The 20,034-nt window shown below is 39.0% G+C and overlaps 2 protein-coding genes across 3 annotated transcripts in view; both read left to right on the forward strand.

Annotated features, from left to right (window-relative positions):
- The window catches only part of LOC306853399 (fibroblast growth factor receptor-like 1), a 40,925-nt gene extending 28,446 nt beyond the window's left edge, over positions 1 to 12,479 (forward strand). The window contains exons 4-7 of the mRNA XM_079390769.1: positions 8,778 to 8,870; positions 9,072 to 9,350; positions 9,566 to 9,919; positions 11,150 to 12,479. Coding sequence (XP_079246895.1) covers positions 8,778 to 8,870; positions 9,072 to 9,350; positions 9,566 to 9,919; positions 11,150 to 11,535 — 1,112 coding nt within the window. The 3' untranslated portion in view covers positions 11,536 to 12,479. The remainder of the gene's footprint in view (positions 1 to 8,777; positions 8,871 to 9,071; positions 9,351 to 9,565; positions 9,920 to 11,149) is intronic.
- A 4,449-nt stretch (positions 12,480 to 16,928) lies between these two features.
- LOC306853236 (uncharacterized protein) lies at positions 16,929 to 19,058 on the forward strand. Of its 2 annotated transcripts, XM_079390494.1 has the most exons (7): positions 17,076 to 17,201; positions 17,369 to 17,389; positions 17,594 to 17,614; positions 17,697 to 17,720; positions 17,868 to 17,996; positions 18,095 to 18,159; positions 18,327 to 19,052. In XM_079390494.1, exons 1-7 carry the CDS (start codon positions 17,162 to 17,164, stop codon positions 18,438 to 18,440), a joined length of 414 nt encoding a protein of 137 aa, XP_079246620.1. In that variant the 5' UTR covers positions 17,076 to 17,161; the 3' UTR covers positions 18,441 to 19,052. The 2 variants fall into 2 exon arrangements, 1 of the variants encoding a protein (XP_079246620.1); XR_013782719.1 differs by lacking the exons at positions 17,369 to 17,389; positions 17,594 to 17,614; positions 17,697 to 17,720 and having other exon boundaries at positions 16,929 to 17,205; positions 17,828 to 17,996; positions 18,327 to 19,058.
- Positions 19,059 to 20,034: the final 976 nt, after the last annotated feature.

A 20,034-nucleotide genomic window follows, 5' to 3' on the forward strand; every position in this document is an offset into this window, starting at 1 on the left:
TGCCATGAGTATTTAAGACATACTGCTGCTGCACAAATAGTATATAAAATAACACATAGCAGATCTACACAGGTGGAGCTGGGGAAGGTGGAGGGTTTCAGAGAAAGTATGAAAGTGTGCTGCAAGAATCTCTAGTGAATGTTAGCCAGCCATATAAATGCAAGGCAGTAAACTCATTGGCTGCATATGCAGCATGAACCAGTCAGCTTGTGCCAAGTCGTTTAACTCTCTGAATATCATCAGTTACGTTAACAACCCATCAGTCTGCACCATCTAGAGTTTTATGACTGAACTATATATTCATCTGATCAAGAATGCAATAAAAACAGTAATAATGTAAAATACTATCACAATTTAAAATGTGTTCTCTGTATTATTATATATTTTAAAATTAATATAATGGCAAAGCCCCCATAACTCCAGCCTTCAGTGTTACATGATCTCTAATATCATTCTAATATGCTGAACATTTCTTATTTTTATCACTGTTGAAAACAGTTGTGCTGCTTAATATTTTTGTTGATATTTATTCAGGATTCTTTGATGAATACAAAGTTCAAAAGAACAGCGTTTTTAAATGGAAATCCTTTGTAACATTATAATGTCCTATAACTGGCATTTTTAATCAATTTAATGTATCCCTGCTGAAAAAAAAAAATGTTTTCTTTCTTTCTTTCAAAAAAACAATCTAACTGGCCCCAAACTTTTGAACAGTAGTGTATAATTTGCATTTAAAAAATATTAAAATAGAACATTGAAAAAAGGCTCTCAGACCTTTAGACCCCATTTTTTCAAATTATAGCATCCAGTAAATGCACTAAATATTTTGACTCCAGTATTTTATGATGCATCTCGTGCCCACCCTGCCTTTCCTTCTTTGTGCAATTTAAACCAGAACCTAATCACATCATGGCTTTGGTTTCATGGCGTACAACTGAGCCTTCTTTGAGCTGCAGGGGGAGCAAAGGTTTTAATTAAACTAAAAGGATGCAAATTACCCACCTTCATCAGAGCCACATTAAAGGGCCTTTCATCCACCTCATTAGAGGGGCCAAAGGCTGGGCCGGGTCCTCTGCAGGATGCTCCGGGCCCACTGCACTCACAACGGAGAAGAAAAGAACATGGGCACATTAGGTTTGGCCAATTTCCTCCCGGGTCTCCATACGACTATTGCTGCAAACCACTTATGGCCCTATAAAAGATACAAGGAGACTTCTAATTACCCTTTCTCCTCTGCTTCTCTCTGCCTTTCCCTGCTGTGAATCAACCAACAGTCTTTAATTTGCCTTCAGTCAGCGCATACAGATATGCCAAATATACAAACTGAAACGAGGTGTATGTGTAAAGATAACAGAAATGGAGGTACCAGATCATATGCTTAAATGCATGAAAGCTTACCTACATTACCCTGATGATATCTGATTTGATTTTTTTTTTTTTTTTGGCAAGAATAAGCACTTGCTTATATAACAGCTCGGTCTATTCTTTTATATTTCCCTTTCATCTCTCTCCAGTATTTTTGAATACATTGAATACATGAAAACACATAACCGTGCTTCTTTCAAGAAAGATTAGAGCTCTGTAATGTTTTCATCAAGAACAAAATTATTGTAAGAGCTCAAAACAACTGGAAAGCATTCAAAAGTGCAACATGTAGTCGATCAGTTCATACCTTTTCCATCCTTATGGAACTTTGTGAGTACTATAATCCCACTATAGTAAACAGCATTGGCACTGCTTTCCTTTGATTTACAGGAACAGACATGGTTTTAGTCAGTGATAGGCTATAACCTTAAAAACACAGCATCACTCTCAGCCAAACGACTCACTAAGTTTATCCACAATCTTCAATCTTCATTACATCTTTGATTGAAAAAAAGGTAATGAGGCCTTTTTTCCTTTGATGTTTATTTTATTTAGATGTCGCTGAAAATCAGTAGAAACGTTTCAGCCCGCTTTCTATTCCATGTTTGTTTTGCTTTGATTTTCTTCCAAGCATGTGGAGCACTCCATAACAGATCTACAGGAATGTATGTTTGCTCTCACAGGTATGAATGGAGAATGAACCTTTTTGAAGGCGCAGCTTGCAACCTCATCCCGGTTGGAAAAAATAATATGCAAGCCTTATTAACACTCAGTCCACATGAAGATCATTTGTAAGCTGAGCTGTGGGGCTGCACATGGACCTCCCTTCTTTAAGCAGCCCCCTCTTTGAATGTTTCTCTATGGGGCTGCAGAGGAAAAGGAGCCCCCTGTCCTTCATAACTTCAGAGCTCCTTTTCTGCTATTTTCCTGTCCTAATGGTGCAAAAACATCACTGCGAGTAGGTGAACTGTGAATTGATTCCAGGAGAAGCATGCATGGTAATACCCATAAAGCCATACAACTCTAGAATGCCCTGTTCAAGTTCAAGTTTATTTCTATAGCGCTTTTTACGATACAAATCGTTGCAAAAGCAGCTCTACAGGAAATTAAGTTTCCACAATATATTTATATATTGCAGAACCTTAATATATCTAACTTATGGCAAAATTTGGTAATTCTGTATGTTGTCTGAGCATTGGCATCCTCTGAGGTCCTCTGAGGGGTTGGCATTATCTTTTCTCAGGTGTTCGGTCATCTCAGATCATTTAAGGGTTGGATCCAGACTGAAGCTTCTGTAATTCCTAGTTACCACGGTATGTTAATCCCGTGACAGAAACAGAGAAACAAATAGAGACATAATTAGCGTAGCTGCTGTTCCATCTAAGCAAAAATTATTTGTTCAACCCAAGCTAAAGAATAATAATAATGTACATTTGATCAGATATAACTGCAGTACAAGATTATAAGATGCATTATGTGAATGCTTGGCTAAAGAGATGTGTCTTTAATCTAGATTTAAACAGAGAGAGTGTGTCTGAACCCAGAACGTTATCAGGAAGGCTATTCCAGAGTTTGGGAGCCAAATGTGAAAAAGCTCTACCTCCTTTAATGGACTTTGCTATCCTAGGTACTACCAAAAGTCCAGAGTTTTGCGACCTTAGGGAGCGGGTTGGATTGTAGCGTGGTAGAAGACGAGTTAGATACGCAGGAGCTAAACCATTTAGGGCCTTATAGGCAAGTAATAATATTTTGTAAATGATACGAAACTTAATAGGTAGCCAGTGCAGAGACTGTAAAATTGGGGTAATATGATCATATTTTCTTGACCTGGTAAGAACTCTAGCCGCTGTATTTTGGACTATCTGTAGCTTGTTTATTGAAGATGCAAGACAACCACCTAGCAGTGCATTACAATAGTCCAGTCTAGAGATGAATGCATGAACTAGCTTTTCTGCAACAGAAACAGGTAGCATGTTTTGAAGCTTGGCAATGTTTCTAAGATGGAAGAATGCTGTTTTTGTAACATGGGAAATATGACTATATACTGTCTAATATAACACCCAGATTTTTTACTTTAGAGGACGTAACAGTACATCCGTCTAGTTGCAAATTGTAATCCAAGAGATTCTGTGTACTGTTTTTTGGTCCAATAATAATATCTCTGTCTTATCTGAATTTAATAGGAGGAAATTATTGGTCATCCAATCTTTTACATTTTTTACACAATCTATTAGCTTAGATAGTTGAGAAGTTTCATCTGGTCTTGTTGAGATATATAGTTGAGTATCATCAGCATAACAATGAAAACTAATCCCGTGTTTTCTAATAATATTACCAAGGGGCAACATGTATATTGAAAATAGCAGAGGACCTAGGACAGATCCTTGTGGTAATCCATACTTTACTGGTGATAATTGTGATGACTATCCTTTTAAATGAACAAAGTGGTAGCGATCGGACAGGTAGGATCTAAACCATCTTAAAGCCTGCCCTTTAATACCAGTATAGTTTTGTAATCGATCTATGAGTATATTATGGTCTATAGTGTCGAACGCAGCACTAAGATCAAGTAATACTAGCAATGAGATGCAGCCTTGGTCTGAAGCAAGAAGCAAGTCATTTGTAATTTTAACAAGTGCAGTTTCTGTACTATGGTGAGGCCTGAAACCTGACTGAAATTCTTCAAAGAGATCTTTTTTTTTTGCAAGTAGGAACACAATTGAGCAGACACAAATGTTTCAAAAATTTTAGACATAAACGGAAGATTTTAAATGGGTCTGTAATTTGCCAGTTCATTAGAATCTAGTTGTGGTTTCTTAATAAGAGGCTTAATAACCGCCAGCTTGAATGGTTTTGGGACGTGACCTAAAGATAACGATGAGTTAATAATATTGAAAAGCGGTTCTTCTGCTACAGGTATCAACTCTTTCAGTAGTTTAGTGGGTACAGGATCTAATAAACACGTTGTTGGTTTAGATGCACTGATAAGTTTATTTAGCGCTTCCTGTCCTATAGTTATAAAGCACTGCAGTTTTTCTTTGGGTGCGATGAATGAAGCTGAAATACTAGACGCAGTAGAATCTACATTTGATATTGTATTTCTCATGTTATCTATTTTATCAGTAAAGAAATTCATAAAGTCATTACTATTAAACTGTGAGGGAATATTTAGATCGGGTGGCATCTGTTTATTTGTTAATCTAGCCACTGTGCTAAATAAGAACCTTGGATTGTTTTGGTTATTATCTATGAGTTTGCGGATATGCTCTACCCTGGCAGCTTTTAGAGCCTGTCTATAGCTGGACATACTGTTTTTCCACGTAATTCTAAAAACTTCTAAGTTAGTTTTTCTCCATTTGCGCTCAAGATTACGAGTTTCTTTCTTGAGAGAATGGGTATAACTGTTGTACCATGGCGCAGTACGTTTTTCTCTAACCTTTTTCAATTTGAGGTGGGCAACAGCTTCTAATGTATTAGAGAAGATAGTGCCCATGTTTCTAGTCATTTCGTCTAGTTCATGCGTATTTATGGGTACACAGAGCAGTTGAGATAAATCAGGCAGGTTATTTGTGAATCTGTCTTTGGTGGCTGGAACAATAGTTCTGCCCAGACGATAACGCGGAGCCATATAACTAATATCAGTAATAGGCAGCATGCACGATACAAGGAAATGATCAGTAACATCGTCACTTTGAGGTATGATATCTATATCGGTAAGATCAATTCCATGCAATATAATTAAATCTAGCATATGATTAAAATGATGAGTGGGCCCGGTGACGTTTTGCTTGACTCCAAAAGAGTTTATTAGGTCAGTAAACGCAAGTCCTAACGCATCATTTGTATTATCAACGTGAATGTTAAAATCTTCGCCAATTAGCACTTTATCAACATTGACCAATAGATCTGAGAGGAAATCTGCAAATTCTTGTAGGAAATCTGTATATGGCCCTGGTGGTCTATACACAGTAGCCAGAGCAAGAGACAGGAGAGATTTATTTTGCATATCTAACAGTGTAACATTAAGCAGAAGTATTGCGAATGAGTTAAACCTCCTGTATCCTGTTTTCTGAGTAACATTGAGAATATCACTATATATTGTTGCCACACCGCCACCACGACCAGTCTGACGGGGCTCATGTTTATAACAGTAGCTTGGTGGAGTAGACTCATTTAGACCAAAATATTAATTTGGTTTCAGCCAGGTTTCAGTCAGGCAGAGTACATCAAAATTATTATCTGTGATCATTTCATTTACAATAACTGCTTTGGGTGCGAGTGATCTAATGTTTAGGAGCCCAAGCTTTAAAAATTGTTTTTGTTCATTTATTTTGCGTTTTTCTGGTTTAATCACGATCAGATTTTTTCTAGATCCTGCATTAAATTTATATTTTGACCTCGCTATTCGGGGAACAGACACAGTCTGTATAGATTGGACAACGCAAGTACTTCTATCTTTTAAGTCTCACGGAGGGGAGCGAAGCGGTTCTGGGTGGAGATCTCGAAGACCGGAGGCGGAGAGGTCGTCGCCCGGGGGCTGGCTCGCATCTTCCGCTGCTGGTGCATCCAGGGTCCGTGGCATCCCGGTGCCGGAGTGAAGGACATCTGGGAAGATTGCGTCCTGGGTGCACAGGGTCTGTGCAGAGAAACACACGGAGTAGAGGTGGTGGGAGTGTTAGCAGCGTGCTGTATACTTACCCTGGACTTGTGAGCGTCAGCCCGGGATGTTTCCAGTGCGGCTCTCCGCTCTCTCAGCTGGGCCTGCTTCTCCACCAGGTCGCGGATCTGCTTCTCCACGGCCTCCAGCTCCAGCTGCACCGAATGCAGCTCGAATGTGTCCTCACCTGCACTCAAAGGTAGACACAAATCCACCATTTGGTGTCAGGAAGAGCCTGTCTTTTTGGACACCTGTTTAGAGAACTCGCCCTTCACAGACCAGAGAACAGGGAGTCTGGGGTCGGGCTTTCAGTAAGACTACTTTAGCCCACATAAAGCTCCGCTGATTCCACTCTGCTGCTGCTGAATAGAGCGGCAACGGCTTACTTTTGCTCCTACACCCCAGGGCCAAAGGTAACAATGGACTGAAGGCTGGTGAAAACACTTCTGCTTGCTTTGGCCTGGTTGTCTGTGTTGAACATGCAAGCCCTGTGCTCAGCATATGAGGCTTAGCAGGGACAAAGGTGCAGTGCTTTACTCCAAAGCAGCTATACACACAGCCTCAGGACAGCAAAAACTATAGAAAGAGACACAGAGAGTTTGGAGGCTTTCCTACCTGAAGAGCCAACTTTCATTGTCCTGTTCAGTAATGTGGACATGCACTATGATTCAAAATCAGTAAGTTTTTTTTTTATTATTTTATTTTATTTTTTAGACAGAAACATATGACAATAAAATGAACAAAAAAATTATATATGATAATAAAACAAAACTTAATTTTGTCATTACAGGAATTTTAAACTACATTGAAATATAAATCAAATATTTTAAATTATAATAAAAAATACAATATTTCTGTTTTACTGCATTTTTGATCAAATAAATGTAGCCTTTTTGAGCATAAGAGACGTCTTCCAAAACATGAAAAAATCATTCTGACCCCAAATTTTAATAATTTATTTGAACAAAAAACTATTTCCTTTAAGATTTTTAGGATCATGAAAATCAATTGAGGTGAGGTTTTTCAAACAAAGTATTTTTATATATATTTTATATATATATTATTATTATTATTTTTAAAAAGTATAACATTTTAAAAACAACTACTGTCTACTAACCGATGGTAGCAACTGAAAGTTTTACCATTTATTGATACCATTTTAATTTACATTTTATAATAACACCAAGCAATGTATATGGTATCCAAATAGTGACACTGCTGTAGGCTTTAAACTCTTGAGTCTTTTAAGGTGTAACAGCGACCTTATATAATCTTTTGTTTCACTTTTTCTTCCTAAGTGAAGAACTAGTTGTACCAAGCACTGATGACACTGGCTGAACCGAATTATGGAAAGTATTCATAAGACATTTTATTAAGTAATTTCATCACCTACCCATGTGTGAACCATTTTTTTGCCAGTGTTGATTCATGGCTTGTTGATTTGGGATTGCTCAGAATAAGTAATGTTGTGTACATAAAGATGTTGTGCTGGGTTCATGTACACACTTGTGTGTGCCGACGACACGTGTGCTGTGGATTCAGGGAAGTGAGAGGGTTCTCTGTGCATTCCTGTGAGCCAAGCCAGAAATTCATCCCAAACAAAGCAGGGCTCTCAGCTCTGTCTGCACAGTTTAGGTTAAAGTCAGTTAATTGGTTTCCTGTCCAGGGTTAAGTCAACAGGGTGTTGTGTCTTAAACAGTGTGGAAACCGGAGAGAAGAAACAATATAGCAGTGTTTGTTCACCCCCAGCGCACAAACCCCTCTAAAATAATACTTCGGTTCGGCCTGGTTATCGTTCCCATGGAGTTATGAAACGTCACCGGTTCCAAAACAAAACACAAAATCCTTCACACACCTCACAGTCCACTGATCTCCAAGTGAAATCGCTCATTTTTCGGCACAGACGGGTTCTGTTGGCTCTCAAAGCATTACAAATAAATCTCACCAAGTGTTGGCCTTTGCATTGACCCGCTCATTCAACATGATTTACATGACACCATTTGCAGCCATTAATAGTGGGTATGAAGATGAAAGAGCTCATATTGCTAGAGAAACATCTGACCGCTGATTTATGGACCAATATCTAAACTGTAATAATAATAATAATCATCATTTTTGAATTGACGAGTTAGACTGGGGTGCTTAAACAAGTTTCAGTGGTTTCACTTATGCTTTAAAAAAATGACACATTGTCATATTGAATTTAATCCATTAACACTGAAAGAAGCTGACATTTAAATAGCTCCCTGAGTAGCAGAGCTTTGCCTGAAATCATATGTCAGCAAGTCTTTATAGATAAAATGTAAAATATTTTTACATGTTAGTATTAAAGGTTTTCAGCATTAGAGAACATCTAAAAAAAAAAAAAAAAAAAAAAAAAAATCTGACAGTTTTGGACACTTAAGTCACATTTAACAACTGGAAACAACACTGCATTTTTTTCCCAGGCATTATTTTGTGAATTTTTTTTCGATGATTATGTCAAATCCATTCATCACAGTTCACCACTTTGTTTGATATTTAGTTATCCAGTGCAGAGATAGTCATGCATTTTTTCTGTTAGGTTTAATTTTCGAAATACTTTAAAAGCCTTTGTATATTCTAATGTTACAGTTAGATAGAAATGCACAATGATTCATCTCTAAAAATTTGTTTCCTCCACAATTCCTATTGATTATTTGAATAGGAAGCATGATGAATATCATAGGAGCAAATATTTCTCATTATTCATTACTTTTTGTATCATATCTTGCAGATGATGCAGCTGTGACTCAGAACCAGCCTCCACCAGACGCAGCAGAATCTAATGCAGATCTTACCCTACAGAACCCTACCGGAGAGCCATGGAGTAAGTATCTGATACACACCCTCCTCATCTTTCACTGCACGTTACTCAACGCATGAGGTCATCAGCATCGGCCGTGTCTGTGCCCGTGTCCTTAAAGAGCTTAAGACAGTTCTTTTCATCACTGTTGTGTGACTACCTAACAGAATATGTTTTGTCATCCAGCTGTAACCTCATGCTGTAAATGTTTTATTTCCTCTGCAGTGAAGCCACGCTTTACTCAGCCCACAAAGATGCGCAGGCGTGTGCTAGAGCAGCCTGTTGGCAGCTCGGTGCGTCTCAAGTGTCTGGCCAGTGGCAATCCAACACCAGTCGTTACATGGTGGAAAGACCAGAGCCAGCTGCCCATCCCTCACCAGAGTAAACGGCCACAGTGGACACTGACTCTTAAGAACCTGCAGCCTCAGGACAGTGCCAAATATACCTGTCACGTCTCCAATGCAGCTGGCCATATCAATGCCACCTACAAAGTGGATGTAATTGGTGAGTTTGGAACACAAAATGGATGTTTAACTTAGAGAGTATGTTTCTATGTGGAATACGACTCAATAAGTTTTCATTATGCCATAGTTCCAACCACTGTTTCTGTTGACCATTACACCATAATCAGTTGCAAATGTGATGTGCATGAGTAATCTCATGTTAGTTTAGACAAAATATTCGGACTGCTTTTAAGTTTCGTTCTGTTTTCTCCATAGAACGTACCAACTCCAAACCCATTCTGACAGGTACCCATCCTGTCAACACGACTGTGGAGTTTGGTGGAACAGCTTCTTTCCAATGTAAAGTCCACAGTGATGTAAAGCCTGTGATACAGTGGCTAAAGAGAGTCGACCCAGGCACAGAGGGGCGTTATAACTCCACGCTGGAGGTAGGAGGCCAGCACTTCGTGGTGCTGCCCACTGGGGACGTGTGGTCCAGACCTGACGGTTCCTACCTCAACAAGCTGGCCATCGTCAAGGCACGCGACGAGGATGCTGGAATGTACATCTGTCTAGGAGCGAATACCATGGGCTACAGCTTTCGCAGCGCCTACCTCACCGTTCTCTCAGGTCAGCTCCTGGAATTCTCCCTCAGATCTAGGTGGATTTACAGCACTAATATTTACTGTAAAATGATCATAATATTCATAATAAAATGACTGTAAAAACTGATTCACTGTAAGTTCCATTACTATATAATGTGAAGAACTGACATTTCATATAAATTTACAGGACAATATCGTAAATACATTATTGTAAATATTGTGATAATTAGGTATGAAAAACAAGTCATCTTTTAATTTACAGTAAAAAAACAAAAAATTGGCATTCTTGGAATTCCCTGTGTGACACTTCACATTTGATGGATTTTCTTTAAAATAAGAGATTTTCTTAGTTTTTTCCATGTCATTATGCACATTAAAGGTGCTGTATGTAGGATTGACATGTTTTTTCACCCGGCCCCTCCTCCTCAGACTTGACACACATGCAGGTTGCCAGATTAACGACACCAACAGGAACAAGCGCACATGACGTTGAATGACATGAAATACGCGGTGTTTTCCGCCAACTGGCAATCCGAAATACAATTGGTTAAACTGGCAGTGGGTGGGTTTCACAAACCAAAACAGAGATCGATATTCCGGCCCGGAATGCACATTTTCAAAGGAGAATAACTGACTGTAGCATTGTTTTTCAGATGAACAAGTATGTTAACTTAACATGTTTCTTAAATATCTGCAAACATATTATGGATTTTTTATATTTTAGTAGAGGCAAAAACTTATATACAGCACCTTTAATGTTTAATGTTTTGTTGTTACATCTTAAACCATACATAAATGGTTTAATGACACATCTTATGTTTTTAAATAAATGATTATTGCATTATTTTAGTGTCATGTTTTTGTATGACACTATGTGCCAATACTTAAGGAAAAATGGTCACAATATATATTTTATTTATTAGCTCAGCTTGTGGAAAAGTTACTTGTGATGAACTTGTGGTGTGGTTTTATCATTATCACCTATGTTTTTGGTGTTTGTCAGTATATTTTAAAGGTAGAAAACAGAATTTAGTTCTCCAGTAGGTTGATATCACATTATATCCCTTATAGCACAAATATTAGTTTTTTTTACTGTATTTTTAAGTTCAATTAATGAAACCAAAAATGTTGCTACCATATTTTTATGGTAAAGTTACAGCAACCAAAGCTGCCAGATTTACTAGATTTTTGATTTTGATTTTTTTCTGTGTAGCAGTGAATAAATGCCTCTGTTTTTTGTTTTTGTTTTTTACAGATCCCAAGGTGGATAAGGACGTCATTCCCCGCCACATCAGCCCCGGTCTTCCCTGGCCGCTGATCATTGGGATCCCAGCTGCTGCCCTGCTCATGGTAGGAGCCATCGTGCTCTGGTTGTGCCACAGCCGCAGACGCCAGAGCGCTTTGCCTCCGCGACTAACAACCTATCGAGACCACCACATTCCAGACAAGGAGCCCAGCACGGCTAGCGGCATCAACCCTGACCTGCCCAACCAGAGACTAATGGGAATGGGGCCCCCAGCTCTCAGCGGCCCGCCAAAGATTTATACCAAGGTCTACACAGACATGCACACTCACACCCACACACACTCCCATGCACACATGGAGGGAAAAATACACCAGCATTTCCATTACCAGTGTTAACAGGTTACCATCAGGTAACCCATGCTGCTGCCTCTGTTCTCATGAGCTAAGGGCCACCACTCGAGGGCCACAACCATACTGTTCTGATGGAGCCCATTTACCTTGAAATGTCTCAGGTCAAGGAAAATGTCTCACACTCAGTAGAGCTGCAGTGGACCTCAGTTTTCCTTTAGGTTCTTCGGAGTTCAAAATCAAAAAACACTGAATCAAAGCAACCCGATCAAGTGCTAACAATCCAAGAACAATGCTTGGACCTTTTTGCTATTTGAAAGCCAAGAATTACACAGGAAGTAGATTGGAGATATTTTATATTTGGAGAAACTGTGATGATCTGTGTTAAGCATACTGGTGGCCCTGTTTACAATGTGTTCTGTCAATAAATTAGCAAAGAATTGTTTTTTTCTTTTCTTGTTTGTTTGTTTGTTTGTTTGTTTTTTTGCAACATTATATTGTGAAGAAATATGCAAGGAAATGTCAGGGAAAAGAGATGGATGAATAAATGGAAAGGGGGTAAGGGCTTCTGTTGTATTACCATTAAAAGGTACTTTATGAGTATGTATTCAGCTCAACTTTCTGATGATTGCAGTATTACGTAATGTACAATCTCTCTTTGTCAATTCAGTCTCACTGTTGCTAATTACAGTTGAGGAAGCTATTTTATTTCAAATTCATTGTGTATCATTTCAACTTACAGATGAGATGTAAACATGACATTGCTGTTGGATGATAATATATTTTAAGACTCCACCAAAAGCTAGTCAACAGGGTTTTTAGAAACCCCTTGTGAGCCGATATACAAATCTCTTTAAAATCTATAAATGTGACATGTTTATCTGAGATACTGCATGCTGCGATTTTTACTTTGGTGCTCATGTAAGTGTATTTTAATGATATTTTTGTAATAAATAAATAATTTTCTATTTTCCGTTTACAGTTTGACCCCCAAAAGCTTGTGTATTTTCTGTGGGAATTGAGTGTTGGATGCCACCACAGTGGCTGTAGACTCTCCTCACCCTCCCTAACACGGCCTCAGACCACTGTTAGTTCAACAGGCTGAGGAATGCAATGAGAAAATCAAGTTATTCTTTTCTACACCAGGAAAGGAGGGAAATATTCCCAGCAGGATTTGATGGGTATTAATATTCGGATAAGGTTACAAAGAGGGGGCTACAGTTCTTAAGGCTGTTTCCTCTGTGTTCCCTGTGGATGACAAAGGCAAGAAAAACTCTCCAGCAACACCATACACCCCAGAGGTGAGCGTCGACTTAGCACTGGACATTTGAACTTTTACAAGAAAAAAGAGAAGGGGTTAGACTGTTTAAATGTAATTAATCAATTGTGTGAATTGAGGGACTGTCAGTACCTGCCAAACCAATTGTAGAGTAATATGAATAAGAACAAGCTAGGCTGCCATCTAGAGGCCATAAGTAGTTTTTCCACTCAATATGCAATAATACTCAAGTCAAGTCAAGTCTGCTTTATTGTCAATTCTTCCACATGTACAGCACATACATACAGAGAATTGAAATTGCATTACTCTCATACCCTTGTTGCATACAGTTAACATTAAACACTGACAGTAGACGTTCAAATACAGATAAATACAGTTTAAACATATGTACATACAACTATACAGATATACAAATGAGGACATTGTAGAAAAATAAAGAGAGAGATGGATAAAGTGGCATTAGGCACATGGCAGATAGAGTGCAAACCAGTTAAATAAAACAAAACTGTGCAGATATAGGTGTAGTGCAAGAAGAGCTTATCAGTCTGTGAAAGTGACAAGAGAACAGTCTTTTATCAGACTATCCGAAGAGGTAGTTTGCAGTCAATGTTGGATGAGGTAGTGCTCAGTCCAATGCTGCACAAGTGACAGGTGCTGGTCACAGTTTTTAAGTGGGCGGGGGGTGAGGGGGGTGGAAGGTCCTGGGGGGGGGTCTCAGTATCAGTGTTCAGTGTTGCATGGGGTAAAAGAGGGGAGGGGGGGGCAAGGACGGGAGGGAGTTCAGCTTCCTGACAGCCTGATGTATGAAGCTATCCTGACAGCCTGACAGCCTGATGTATGAAGCTATCCTGACAGCCTGATGTATGAAGAAGCTGTGTGTCGGGTGGGTGGGATCACCTGCAATGCAGAGGGCTTTGCGGGTGAGACGGTGCTGTAAATGTCCTGGAGGGAGGAGAGAGAGACACCAACGATCTTCTCAGCTGCTCTCACTATGCGTTGAAGTGACTTGCGGCAGGATGCGTTGCAAGCGCCATACCACACAGTGATGCAGCTAGTTAGGATGCTCTCGATGGTGCCTCTGTAGAAGGTGCACATGATGGGGGCTGGGGCTCTGGCTCATCATCAAGTTTGCGGAGGAAGTAGAGACGCTGCTGTGCTTTCTTGGCCAGTGCTACAGTGTTGTTAGTCCAGGAGAGGTCCTCTGTGATGTACACACCCAGGAACTTGGTGCTGCTCACTCTCTCCACAGTCGCACCGTTGATGGTCAGAGGGGCATGCTGAGTGTGTACTCTCCTGAAGTCAACAACAATCTCCTTCGTCTTCTCCACATTCAGAGAGAGATTGTTGTCACTGCACCACCTGGCCAGGTGGCTCACCTCGCTCCTGTAGTTTGGCTCATCTCTGTTGCTAATGAGACCCACCACAGTCGTGTCATCCACAAACTTAATGAAAAGGTTGGAGTTGTGTGACGGTGTGCAGTCGTGGGTCAGCAGAGTGAAGTGGAGGGGGCTCAGCACACATCCTTGGGGGGGCCCCAGTGTTCAGTGTGATGGTGCTGGATGTGTTAATGCCGACCTGTACTGCCTGAGGTCTCCCTGTCAGGAAGTCCAACAGCCAGTTGCACAGAGAGGTGTTGAGCCCCAGCTGGACCAGTTTGTGAGTGAGCTGTTGAGGGATGATTGTGTTGAATGCTGAACTGAAGTCTATGAACAGCATCCTGACATATGAGTCTTTTTTGTCCAGATGTGTGAGGGCTGGGTGGAGGGCAGTGGCGATGGCATCATCGGCCGAGCGGTTGAACCTATATGCAAACTGGAAGGGGTCCAGGGAGGGGTGGGGGGCAGACTTGATGTGGTGCATGACTAGCCGTTCAAAGCACTTCATGAGGATAGGACTAAGTGCGATTGGACGGTAGTCATTGAAGCAGGATGGAAATGATTTCTTCAGGACTGGAATGATGGTGGTAGCTTTGAAGCATGTGGGGACAACGGCCTGATTTAGCGAGATGTTGAAGATGTCTGTGAAGACATCAGTGAGTTCCACTGCACAGTCTCTCAGTACACGCCCAGGAATGTTGTCAGGACCCGGAGCTTTGCGTGCATTGATCCTGCTGAGGGATCTCCTCACACTGTCCGGGGACAGCGTCATCACCTGGTCGCCAGGAGGAGGAGTTTTCTGTGCAGTGGTGCTGTTTTGTGCCTCAAAGCGAGCAAAGAAGGCATTCAGCTCGTTCAGCAGGGGGATGGTGCTGTCACAGTTCTGTGGTGGGGGCTTGTAGTCCGTAATGGTCTGTATCCCCTGCCACAGGCTCCGAGTGTCTCTGCTGTCGCTGAAACGATGAGCTATCCTCCTGGAGTACTGTCTCTTGGCCTCTCTGATGCCGCGGAAAAGGTTGGCCCTAGTTGTCTTCAGGCCCTCCTCATCCCCAGCTCTAAAGGTAGCGTTCCGAGCCTTCAGAAGTCTGTAGACCTCCCCTGTCAGCCACGGCTTCTGGTTGGCCCTGACAGTGATGGTCTTTGTGACTGTTAAATCATCAATGCACTTGGTGATGTAGGCAGTGACAGTCTCTGAGTACTCTTGGAGGTCTGTAGTGTTGTTGTATGTGGCAGCCTGTTTAAACATATTCCAGTCAGTGGTGTCAAAACAGTCTTGAAGTGCCTCTGACGACCCGTCCGGCCACACTTGTATCTGTTTGTGTATTGGTTTGATGACTTTAACGAGCGGTCTGTATGCAGGCATTAGCATGACAGTGGTGTGGTCTGAGGCTTCGAGGTGGGGGAGGGCCTTGTAAGCTCCTCTCTGGGTGGTGTAAACAAAGTCCAGAGTATTTTTTCCCCTTGTTGGAAAGTCTATGTGTTGGTGTATTTTTGGGAACACACTCTTTAAGTCTGTGTGGTTGAAATCCCCAGCCAAGATGAGAAAAGCATGGGTGGGCTGTAAAAGTAATAGTGCCTTTTAGTACAATTAATACTTCACCAAAAATGTTTTATAAGCTCAGAACTAAAATCAATTAAATTTCAAGCTGAGGTGTAAAGCTATAGGCATCTTTAATGTGATCATTTCAAGGTTAACTAAAGTTTATTACTCTTAATTTCTCTCAGTTGATTGGTCTTCCAAGTGTGTGTGTGTGTGTGTGCAGCCATGTGCAGGCCACTCACTGGTGCAGGCGAATGCTAAAACGTTGTTTGGTATAACTAAACAACCACACACGTTGTAATTGCCATCGTTAATGCAATAGATGCAGATAAGATGCTTTGGCAATTATTGTGGCTCTGTCTGCTATCATAGGTAGCCGTCATATATGGCGGAGACGTTGTTATTTATATCCATAATAACTGAGTGATATGCTTAATACTGTGAATATCTATTGTATGCCACTGGTCCATGATTTTTTTTGTACTTGTATTCAACTGCATATGTAATATTTATGTCCCTGTAGAGTATTTCTTTTAAGTGGATCTAAATAAATTGTTTAAATGTGTGTAGAGATAGATCAATATCTTGCATGTTTTTAATCTTTTCATCTTAAAATGTGCATGCAACAGGAACAGATGATATTTTTTTTATGTGGCTTTGTGAATATAGTGGCTAAAATGATGTTGTTTTTCTCAGTGGTTTAGCAACCCACAATAGTTTGTCTATATATTCTAAAAAATAAAGTGCTAATAAGATGCATTGCATTGCATTTAAAGAGAAACTAGAATTGATTGTGCCTCAAGTGCTTCTTTGAAATGGCTTAAACATATATACAGGTACTCTGTAATGGTAATTGCATTTCAGACAGGATCACTAGAAAAATAATGTTTAAAATTATTAGTTTTAAAAGTTAAAAGTATTGATTTGCATCATACTCATACTAAGCAATGTTAGTATAAGAATAAACAGAAAATGTCTGAGACAGAGGAATGAGAATTTCATTTTTTATTTACAGAAAGCTATATTGAGTGTTACGGTTTCTATTTATATGGTGTTTTTGTGTTTGTGGTCTTTTTGTGCCGTGCCACGTGATTTTAAACTTGCAGCAGATGCATATCATACTTTTGTTCATCTAAAAATAAAATGCTCTTCATACTAAGACTCAGTAAGTTATCATAACGAACACTCCTCCTTTTTGTGGTCTTGATCTGTCCTTTGACAAAGTGACCACTAAAAACATGCCTTTCATTTATAGAACTTTAGAAGGGTTATGTTGAGCACATAGAGCAGGAGCGTGTTATTGGTGTCATACAAAAATTGCATTATTATTATTATTATTATTAGATTTGCGGAAATGATTATTTTACTCTGATACAGCTAATAGTCATGTGATGCTATGAAACTTTTCATCTAAACTGGAGTGGGAAAAGGAGGGGCTTCAAGTTTTATCTTAGATTTGGACATCGATGCATCTTTAATATGAGACTTTTCTATGTTCTTCTGCTTTTGCGCGTTGTTTGTAAGTATCATCTTATAATGCTTTAGATCAAAAGGAAAACAAACAGAGGATTTAGCTGTTGTATATTGTACATTTAGAACATAATGCTTATATTGTTACGGTTTGACTGAAACATTTTTCGGCTTGAGAAATCACTTCCTTGTAAAGCCATTATGTTTTCTTTTAAGGCTCTGAGATCAACGGCTCAGGTTAGTAAAAAAATAAATTTTAGATGCAACAATATTTGAAATATATAAGCACTATGCATTTTATATATACAGACACACACACACACACACACACACACACACACACATCAGTGGTTATATATTACAAATATTGTTACAGTTGGGCTGAAACATTTTGTGTATGAGAAATCTCTTGCTTGTAAAGCTAATATGTTTTCTTTTAAGGCACTCAGACCAACTGCTCTGGTAAGGAAAATTTTAATTCTAAAAACATTTATATAAAAATACATCCATCTATCTATTTTGACAAACCTATGTTCTGTTTCAGATGATGGGACATGTTGTCAGACAGGTAGGGGATGTGTTTTATTTGAAGCCCTTTTACTCTCTCAAGTAATTTTCCATTTTCTCTGTAATACCATTCTGTGTAATAAGATTGCTTTGTGTGTATGAAGCTAGTTTCATCATTTCAATCACATCATTTTTTTTTATTTCTCAGGTTATTGCAAGGGAAACATTTACATTCCTATCATCGTAATTCTCTGTGAAGCATTACTGCTTTCTATTGCTGTAAATGTCTACTTCATCTGCATGACAAGATATAGAGACTCGTGCCAGAACTTTTACAGTATGTAACTTTTATTTTATTACTATTACACAATAAATGTTACTATTACAGTTATTACAATAAAAAAGGCAATAATTATCATAAGCTCTTTTTTTAAGATAATTACATTGCTGTCTGGTGTAGACGTGGAACAGCAGCTGAGCCTGAGCAATCAGATGACCAGGTACAATTTTAGCACATGCACTTAACATTTTTATTATTTACATTTCTTGTTTTCAAAGATCTTTCATGAGTATTTCGTATAAAATGTTTGCGAATCATGCACATACATAATGCATTTATTATATCCATTATAAGATATACCGACTGATATACTGTGTTTACTTGTAGGTTCAAGACGACACACAATACTCTGCACTGAGTGTTTCCGAAGACAAAAGGGAGTGTGAGGAACAATCAGAAGTGAACCCCACTGAGTGTGTGTACTCTGCTGTGAAACACTAGAAAAGAGGAGAACTCATCAACAACAAATTTATGATACATTCTGCTTTTTTTGGACAAACAGTTAATTAAAGATGCTTGTGAACTTCTGTCCCAGCACAAGAGTCGAAGAGCTGAAGTCTAGTGGATTGTTAATTGTATAACCACCTCACAATTGACCAGTTTTGGACGGACAGTGATAGTAGTTTTTGGTTGTTAATTAGTTGCATTAGTAGTAGTTGCCTCTTGGTATCTCAGTTCACTGTTGGCTATCGGTTGGTATTTATATCCTCTGGCTTTGAGCAAATTAGTATAACACATTTCTGTATGTGGTTACATGAGAAGCATGTACATCAAAGAAACTGGTTGCTGTCAGCAGTTCAAAACATAGCAGATGCATTTTACTATTGATTTAACCTTTGTGTGAAGTAGGCTTTAACGTGATGTAGGTTTGTTTGTTGTTGTTTTTTATAACATGCATCTGAAAATTTGATTTCATCCAGGCTAGTCATCTATACGTCTATAATGTATAGATGATGTAAATTTACAATTTAACAGGTCTGTTTAAAGCTGTTTTAAAACGAAATGTTATGTGTTTTGACTGTAATGCTCATGTTTTGGCGACAATAAATGGTTACCAGCACAAGGTTTGTCATTACCTGCAATCTCAAAGCTGACCTTTTGAGGGCAGCTGAATTCACTAAATTTAAAAAGGTTGAAACACTGTGACTGTATCTGAATATACTGTGCTTATCTTGTACATTAGGCTATTCTTACAATATTATTATGTAAAATGTTCATTTGTATTACACTAGAGACGGTGGGGAAACTCATAATGAGATTAAGGTGATAGCAACTAAATGCATTTAACTCTTTCTGTGCTTGATCAAATTTTCTGATAATACAGTATAATGCATATACATTATCAGCAGGCCAGAGTAAAACCAGTCAAGACAAAAGGCCACCCTTACAGTTTGACTTTCGCTTTTTATTTATGGACGGCCTGCGATGTGTGCACACATAACAGTAACAGAAAAAATAAAAATATGCAATTTTTCACACTTTTTATCAAGACCTACAACACATGCAACATTTTATGTGGTAATGGTATGTCAGCCTTTGTTTCTTCTCAATGAGGCAACTGGGCTCACTTTAATTAAAAATGAATAGATTAAATTCATATGCAGTCCCAGGCTGGATGGTAAAGAAACTTTATTAGTAGTTATAATAACATATAAACATTTTTTCCTACTGCTGTACCATTCTCATTTTAGATTTTAAAGGAAATAATTAAATTTAGATTTTAAAAAAAGAATAGCAACAAGTGAATAGGTGAACGAATGGAAACTTGTGGTTTCACTTTAACACCACCGTCAGACCTTGACTAATGGCCAATGTCTGGTAAAAGGTCTGTCACAGAAAGCACAGGAAGCTCACAGCAACAAATGCATCCGTTAATGCTGTATGTCTCAAATTTATTATTGTACTACAAATGATGTTTATCCAGATTATCCAGGCATTTGTGGTACTGTATCTTAATATATGTAAGTGACATTTTAGCCTGCAAAAAAATATATTTTGTTTAGACAGCAGCAATAGACTTTTAAACCTGAAGAAA

Source organism: Barbus barbus (assembly GCF_936440315.1).
Source record: "Barbus barbus genome assembly, chromosome: 33".
Taxonomy (NCBI): domain Eukaryota; kingdom Metazoa; phylum Chordata; class Actinopteri; order Cypriniformes; family Cyprinidae; genus Barbus; species Barbus barbus.

What these genes read in the sequence shown, in the direction of transcription:
- LOC306853236 (XM_079390494.1), top strand. Translation starts at nt 17,162, where the DNA reads ATGAGACTTTTCTATGTTCTTCTGCTTTTGCGCGTTGTTT. An exon ending in CTCTGAGATCAACGGCTCAG is followed by an intron (nt 17,390 to 17,593) that starts GTTAGTAAAAAA and finishes TTTTCTTTTAAG; the next exon opens with GCACTCAGACCAACTGCTCT. An exon ending in CTGAGCAATCAGATGACCAG is followed by an intron (nt 18,160 to 18,326) that starts GTACAATTTTAG and finishes GTTTACTTGTAG; the next exon opens with GTTCAAGACGACACACAATA.